Source organism: Vulpes lagopus, chromosome 12, assembly GCF_018345385.1.
Source record: "Vulpes lagopus strain Blue_001 chromosome 12, ASM1834538v1, whole genome shotgun sequence".
In the NCBI taxonomy this organism is placed as follows: domain Eukaryota; kingdom Metazoa; phylum Chordata; class Mammalia; order Carnivora; family Canidae; genus Vulpes; species Vulpes lagopus.
Window position 1 is genome coordinate 39,851,405 of NC_054835.1, and position 8,438 is coordinate 39,859,842.

Consider the following 8,438-nt stretch of genomic DNA (forward strand, 5'->3'; position numbering starts at 1 on the left):
GAAATTATGTAATTAAGAAAAATATAAAGAAGAAACTGACTGAATATTATCTCCAATTACTCTTAGATTTTGTTACATAATGTTTTAGGTAATTTTTAGGCATAAACATATATAGACATGCACACTACGGAGATCCCTGGGTGGCTCAGCAATTTGGCACCTGCCTTCTGCCTAGAGTGAGATCCTGGGGTCCGGGGATTGAGTCCCATGTCGGGTTCCTTGCATGGAGCCTGCTTCTCCCTCTGCCTGTGTCTCTGCCTCTCTCTCTCTGGGTCTCTCATGAATAAACGAATAAAATCTTAAAAAAAAAAGACATGCACAATACATTTTTCCTCATAAAATAGTTGAATATTTTACAGTTTATTTGCAATTTAAATATATGGCAATAAGTTTAAGTGCGTCATGTTTCCTGGTAGGTTTACAATCTTCAACTATTTTAAAGTATTTGTGGCATATCTTCTATATTTATATTGCCTACATTATGTACTATTTGACTTTTTTTTTTACTTTTTTCTTATTTATACCTCATCTCCCTAAATACATTATAACCTTTTTGAAGAAGAAGCCCTCTTTGCTCTTTCATATTCCCTCAGGATGGTCAACTCAGTGTCTTAATCATAGTAGATGCTCAACAAACATGTGTATGTTGACAGTAATTAATTCATTTTTTTAAAAAAATTTTATTTGAGAGAGAGAGCACAAGGAGGGGAGGGGCAGAGGGAGAGGAAGAAGCAGGTTCTGGCTGAGCATGGACCCTGATGCGGGCCTCCATCCCAGGACCTTGAACCCAAGGCAGATGCTTAACTGACTGAGCCACCCAGGTGCCCTGTAATTAATTTGCTTGGAAAATGGCATCATTGCCCAGTTCCTGGGCACAAAAGTAAGCACCCTTGAGAGCCAGTGTGGACTCAGTACCCTCAAGAGTTAACACTCAAAATAACATTCAAAATAACTACCAGATCTGTAACATATAGAAGAGAATTATGTGAAGCCACAGTTATCCTTGGCCACAAAAGATCCAAGAATTTCTCTGGGCAGAAAAACGTGTCTCCTACCATACTAAGAGGAAGTGTTTGACTTAAAGGCTTAATGTCAGGGGGCTAACGTTCTCCTGGGTCTTTTCTGAACATCAGTGATTATAATCATATTATAGGAAACTTACTTAATCTTTCATTACTCATTGCTCTGCAACTTCATAAACTTGTTTTGCCAGATGTTGCCTAAGGGTCTTACCACTTCTAACATACTAGGTTTTCTAAGCTGTACTAACAGGTATCATTCAGTGAATGAACTTGAGCCCAGGGATGTAATATTAGTCTAGATGCAGCCTCCTTACCGAGTGTTGTTAAAGGACATCTCTCAGATGTTTGGCATGTCTGGATTGTGAGCACATGTGACTCTATATATGTGGTGAAGATACAGCTATGCCTACCTTTCTCACTTGGATATTGTGCCTTATAAATGCTCCTTACAAGAACAATGAGATTACCCAGACCTAAGTTATTTCAGTGAACAATTTGAGAGAATTATTCTGCATCCTGCTTTGAATATGTCTGAACAAAAAAAAAGAGAGACAAAACCTACTTAAAGGAAGTATCACAAAGACCACGATTTCTATGCTGGAAATACTAAGTTTATTAGAAAACAGAAGACATGATTGAGGAGTTAGACAGGGGTCCTGAGAGGACAGAGTACTCTCCCATCAGTAGTCGGTCTGAAAAGGGGGCCCCAATGCGTACTCTGAGTTAGCTTGAAGAAACGGGAAATGGGCTTCTCAGGAAAAGTCATGCTTTTCTGTCGTGAAGGGCAGGATGGATGGACTCCACCATCTACTAGCGACCCTCAATGATGATATACTTCTCAGCAGCAGGGGGAGGTCCTGCAGGTGGTGCGGCAGGGGGCAGGCTGGCAGCAGGAGGGGCGGCAGCAGGGCGCCTGCACAGAGATGGGCTGGCAGCAGGTGGAGGCCCAGCAGCAGGGGCGGCAGACCACGGCCGTGCAGGACGTGGGGCAGCAGCTGATGGGGCGGCAGCAGCCCTCCTGCAGGGAGCAGGGGTCACAGCACACAGGGCGGCGGCAGGGCTCACAGATGGGGCGCGTGCAGCGGCAGGTGCAGGTCACGGGGCGGCACACGGTGGTCTGGCAGCTCACGGGGCGGCAGCAGCAGGGGTCGCGGCAGCAGCAGGGCTGGCAGCAGGAGGGCTGGCAGCATTCTGTGCCACAGCCCTGGGAGGAGCAGATGGAACCACAGCAGGAGCCGGACATGATGATATGCGGGGCTGTTTAGGTTTGGACTGGTGAGAGGATTTGGGTGTTGTCAGGTGTGAATGTCTTTGTCCTGCTTTGGGCCCTTTATATACCTTGCCCAGGTGCTGATGACCCCCCAGGACACATGATCACTTCCTTGTTTATTGTTTATTCTTTCTGAAATGGCACTAGATAGGCTACCAATTTCCTCGACATTTTTTTAGGTGCTCACCTACTCATGAAACACCATTTGCTTTCCTTATTTAATAGAGACCCATTATATTTTGCTATTTATGGTTCAAATATGAATTTAATGACCCTAACTTCAAAGTTTCCAATTATCTTCATAATTCAGTGATGTTTTTGCCAATTGATGTTTTGATAGCACAGAGTAGCTGTCATGCTCTTAGGGTTACTTACTAATAGTGGAAGTAAATTCCCCAAGTTGTGAGTATCTGTTTCCACTGCTAATGTTCCCTCCTAAGCATAAGTTTAGGAAAAAAAAATAAGGGACTATTTTAAAAGTCATGGTCTCTCAGGAAAATAAGTTTTGCTGTGTACTTTTTGGAGCTACAGGAATGCACCTTATCATCTTCTCATCAGTGGGATTTTTTTCCCCAGGTTTTTTTTTTTATTATTATTTTGGCAAAATACACATAACATAAAACTTATTATCTGAGCCATTTTTAAGTGTACAGTTTAGTGGTATGAAGTACATTTGTATTATTGTGAACCATCAGCACCATCCATCACTAGAACTCTTTGGGGGAAAAATCAGAGATGGTGACAGTACATGAGAGACTCCTAACTCTGGGAAACAAACAATGGGTAGTGGAAGGGGAGGTGGACGGGGAAACAGGGTGACTGGGTGACGGGCACTGAGGGGAGCATTTGACAGGATGAGCACTGGGTGTTATATATTGGCAAATCGAACTCCAATTAAAAAATATACAAAAAATTTAAAATGAAAAGATTTTGTTTATTTAGAGTGGCAGGGAGAGGGCTGAGGGAGAGAAACCCAAGTGAACTCATACTGAGCGTGAGCCTGATGTGGGGCCTGATCTCAGGACCCTGAGATCATGACCAGAGATGAAATCAAGAGTCAGATGCTCAACCAACTCAGCCACCCAGATACCCCTAGAACTCTTCATCTTGCAACACTGAAATTCTGTGCCCATTAAACACTAACTCCCAATGAACCCCTCTCCCCAGCCCCTGGCAACGACCACTGCAGTTTTTTTTTTCTTATTTATCTCCTTTCCCCCCATACCCCATAAATATTGCCTCCAACACTACTCGGTGTAAGACTTTAGGCAAGTCATATCTGGTTCTTTATGTTCAGAATGTAGAATATAAACCCAGCCTCTGGTAACCACTGTTCTACTCTCTGTTACGGTGAGTTTGGCGGGGGGTTTTTTTTTGGTCTTAAATATGTGCTCATTATTTTCCATAGTTGTGGTTTTCCAAACCATGGTGAATTTCATTTTTTAATCTTCATGATAGCTAGTATCATTGACTTCTAATAACTGTATTCTAAATATTGTGCTAAAAGAAATAAATGTATTAATTTATTCTTCATAATAATCCTATGAGGTAAGTATTGGATTCCTCATTTTACACATATATGACTTTGTCTAAGGTCATATGCCTACTAGTGTTGGAGCCAGGACTTACTGCAAAAACATCTGTGGGAATACAATTCATAAGGCCAAGTTGCTGAAGAATGGAATGTGGTTACCATATTCCCTGGCATTAAGGAATGTCTTTTATGTAGGAATTTTAACAGTGAATATATTTTTTAAATAGTTGGTATTCATAAAATGTCTAATTTTTAGAGCTATCTGAAAGGACTCTGTCTTCCCAATATTCTCAACAATTCAAATAATTATCTCCCACAGAGCTTTCTAAAATGCCAAACATATCCTAAGGATAGCATCAAAGTTGGACATCACTAAATGGTTACAGGGCACTATGAACAAAGCCATTGATGAAAAGGAAGAATTTCCTCTACCTCCAAGGTCCTTCTAGCTGGACTAAGATGCAAATTGATATGAGACAGATCAATAGGAGAAAATAAAATTTAATAGCATACTTATGGGGAATCCACAAAGCCATGGAAATTCCGAAGACAGTGAAAGCAACTTGATATTTATATGAGCTCAGGTAGGCGTCTGAGGATACAGAGCGGAGAGAGACCATCAGCAGAAAGATAAGAAGAGATGTTTGGAAAACAAGTTGCCCTATTATGCAGATAAGTGTCTTTGATAAAAAGGAATCTGGTTAATAGCTTTCTTCCTGGTAAAAGCAGGTAGTTGAGGGAGAGGTAAAGAGCATTTCCTGAATCTGCTGGGTTTTGAATGCTTTTAACTAAAAAAAATGTTCATGTCTAGGTGGCCCATTTGGGGGCAGCCTGCCCTTCGCCCCTACACTGCCATCTAGATGAAGGCTGCAGTCTGCCAGCACAACAGAGCTCCCAGGCAGTGATCCCCACCAAGGTGGTCTCCAGGCCTGCTTTGCCCATACCTCTGTCTTGCTCCAGTGTCTCCCCATGCACTATGCTTGAGCATATTCCTGCTTATAGAGCCAATTATGATTATCAGTTGTTTGGGACTGTAGGAAAATCATTTCACACAGCCATTTTGTAGATTCTGGATTTGCTGGTTCTGACCTTTTGCTTTATAACTAAGTCTGTTCTAGATCTGTGGCTGAAGACTGTGGTGTCAGCCTCCTTTCTGATCATTCTGCTTGCATAGCCTCTGGCAGGTTTACTCAGATCCACACCAACCACTGTTGCTCACCATGGCATGGAGTTACTGTGGAAACAAACACAATCCAATAATAACAATGAGCTTGGGAGTACACAAAGAATTCTACATCTGAGAAAATATTGTAAGACAAGGAATTCTCTAGAAGGCTAACAAGGAAAAATCCTGAGAGGAGAAAACTGTAGTTAGAGAACTTTTAAAATGGTGTTCAAAATATGTAGAAAGAAACTGGACTTGTCATCCTGTCTACAGTAAACCATTAAACTAAAGAGAAAACTCCATTGTGTATGTAAACGTTTTGATTCTAATGGACTCCCTGTTGAGAAGTTTTTACCATATTTCAAGAAAAATGCTTTTCATCATGAGGTGGCTAATTTATTTTATTGTAAGAATGCACATATCCAGCATGAGGAGAGAATCAGTGAGGGATGGAGATGTTTCTCTCTCCTCCAATGCTGTAGAACTTATTCATTCCCTCATTCACCAAATTCTGATTATATCCTATGTGCCAAATATGGTGCAGATCAGTAGGAGTCCAGCAGTGAACAAAGTCAATCAAGTACCAACCCTTCACAAAGGTTACCTGGCCTGCCTCCTCTCTCTGGGTAGGTAGATGCCCAAGCAGACAAGCAGCACATTCCAAAAAACTCTTTTAGATCATATGTTGGGAACTCAATGCATATTTCTCAGGAAAACAATAGTAGTTAGTTTCCTAGTCAGCTTAAAAATGTTTAATAACCACAAAATCATATCCAGTGTGGATTAGTGTTTTACTATTTCAACACATTGGCATTGTTTTAATGGTAAAATAATCATTTGGGGTTCTAAATTAGAATGGTTCCAGCCAAACTACAAATCTCCTTTTCCCAGCAGCAGTGACTCCATTAGAATCAGCCACAGTGGTGGGGGAGGAGAGTCATGGAAAAGATATGATAGTGGTTCTTCCAGCTCAGGCCTTCAGTGGTTCGGGATTCCCAGGTACCGATTATATTAATAGCAACACAGTTTTCTAAATCAGGATATAAACGCAGGTCTAACTTAGGCTTCTTCCTCTTCTCACATGTGTGGGGATGGTTCATGGGTCAGGTGCATGCTCAGAGAAACCTGCTGTAGTCTCTCCATTTCCTCAGCTTTACCATAAAACCTATGGCTTGAACTATGAGGTGCCTCACATGAGATGTTTTGCATTATTTGACTGCCATTAAAATTATAGACCTTGAACCTGATTTGTTCCTAAAGCTTAAAAATGGCCCTTGAAAAATCCTTTTTTCTCTGGTTTTTCTGATTCTGCCTACCATACCATAAGCTAAAAATAAGCTTTTGAAGATTAATAAACAATAAAGAGAAACATTTTTGATAACCAGAAATAAAATTTTTATTATTTTACCATGTAAAAACCTAGCATAAATATAATGATATCCTCAAAAAATGTCCCGTCATGTAACAGTAGAGATGTGATGATGAGTCAGCAGGATAGAGCTCCATTCAAGAGGAATTTTGATCTTTGTTTACTCATTTTTTCAAGCCAGGAATTCAAATGATGAAAGTTGGGATGTTTCTAAAGGTTATAGAAGAGGCCGATATTAACCGGGCAATTATGTGGGAAAGTGGATAGACAGATACTGTTGAGTTAGTTACTGAAGAGCAAGTAAGTTGCAAAGGAGGTATCTCTCATAGGATCCTCTGGGGTGGGAAGAGTTTTTGCATGTTTCTGAACACTGGGAATATTTCTCAGTGGGCGGTTCAGCAGCAGGGGGAGGTCCTGCAGGTGGTGCGGCAGGGGGCAGGCTGGCAGCAGGAGGGGCGGCAGCAGGGCGCCTGCACAGAGATGGGCTGGCAGCAGGTGGAGGCCCAGCAGCAGGGGCGGCAGACCACGGCCGTGCAGGACGTGGGGCAGCAGCTGATGGGGCGGCAGCAGCCCTCCTGCAGGGAGCAGGGGTCACAGCACACAGGGCGGCGGCAGGGCTCACAGATGGGGCGCGTGCAGCGGCAGGTGCAGGTCACGGGGCGGCACACGGTGGTCTGGCAGCTCACGGGGCGGCAGCAGCAGGGGTCGCGGCAGCAGCAGGGCTGGCAGCAGGAGGGCTGGCAGGAGGGCTGGCAGCAGGAGGGCTGGCAGCAGGAGGGCTGGCAGCATTCTGTGCCACAGCCCTGGGAGGAGCAGATGGAACCACAGCAGGAGCCGGACATGGTGATATGCGGGGTTGTTTAGGTTTGGACTGGTGAGAGGATTTGGGTGTTGTCAGGTGTGAATGTCTTTGTCCTGCTTTGGGCCCTTTATATACCCTGCCCAGGTGCTGATGACCCCCCCCCCCCCCAGGACACATGATCAATTCCTGGAGTTGTGGTTGCCCATTGACCTCTAGATTGGTGGATTCAATTGCTGAAGCAGCAACTCCCGCATCATGGAAGGATGCTTTCCTTTCTGCCTGTCTGCTTTCTTCCTCCTTGAAATGAATACTTGATGATTTATATCATCCAAAAAATTACTCGTGGAATAACCAGTCCTTCCAGACCATGTCACATGACAAGTTGAAAGTTTGACGATCCCAGTGTTGCTAACCATCATACTTTCCTCTTGTTCGTCTTGTTCACCATCCATGACTAAGTGTGAGATTGCAAGTTCATGAGGTCACAGGCCTGGTTTCTGAATGACATTGAAATGAAGCAAGAATTTCTAAAAAAAAAAAAAAAAAGCCAAAATTACTCATAGAAGGAGTCGTGTACTGATACTGCTAAGGGAAGAATTGCCCAGTGCTTCTGGAAAACAACATAGTGCTTCATCTTGTTTATAAGGAAATAATTACCAGAGCCGCTGGAGTGATATTTTTTAGTAACCATAGTTGGCCTATAAATCACAGTCACTTCTGAGACTCTTACTGTATAAACAGCACCACATTATTTGGGAGTGAAGAGGGAAAGGAAGAAAATTAAGTTCTAAGAAGTTTCTTATCACACGGTAATTACAAATGTTAGGATGGCAAGACAAGGGTAAATAAAGTGATTGAAGGAGAAGGCTTTTCATGGGACAATAAAGTCAAACTAAGTGAGAACTTTATTCGTATTATGCATTTTGAATGCCCCTCCCTGAGTATGGTCTTAGAAATATAATTGAAATTGAGGTTGCTCTTTCTTTACAGGTGTGACCATAAACACTTGTACTGAGTTCTTCAAAACATATTGAAAATATTTATAAAGAAATCAATTATCTTTCTCTAGTAGATGCTTCAGTCTGTTGGCTAAAGGTTTGGTTGCTTATGAAGTGCGAAATTGGCTTCAGAGAAAACAAGGGTAACCAGGTGTACTGATGACTGATAAAATAGCTTTTGTCTGTCTCAAACACAACTAAGGAAAGTGGGAGTATAGAAAATAAATATATAGTTAGAAGGTAGATTAAGGATGACATTGTCCAAGTCTTGCTGATTG

The 8,438-nt window shown here is 42.4% G+C and overlaps 1 protein-coding gene across 1 annotated transcript; it reads right to left on the bottom strand.

The window, feature by feature from the left end:
- Window positions 1-1,611: 1,611 nt before the first annotated feature.
- On the bottom strand, window positions 1,612-2,265 carry LOC121473112 (keratin-associated protein 2-3-like). Its single transcript, XM_041725121.1, has one exon. It carries the CDS (start codon window positions 2,263-2,265, stop codon window positions 1,861-1,863), a length of 405 nt encoding a protein of 134 aa, XP_041581055.1. The 3' UTR covers window positions 1,612-1,860.
- Between the last annotated feature and the right edge of the window lie 6,173 nt (window positions 2,266-8,438).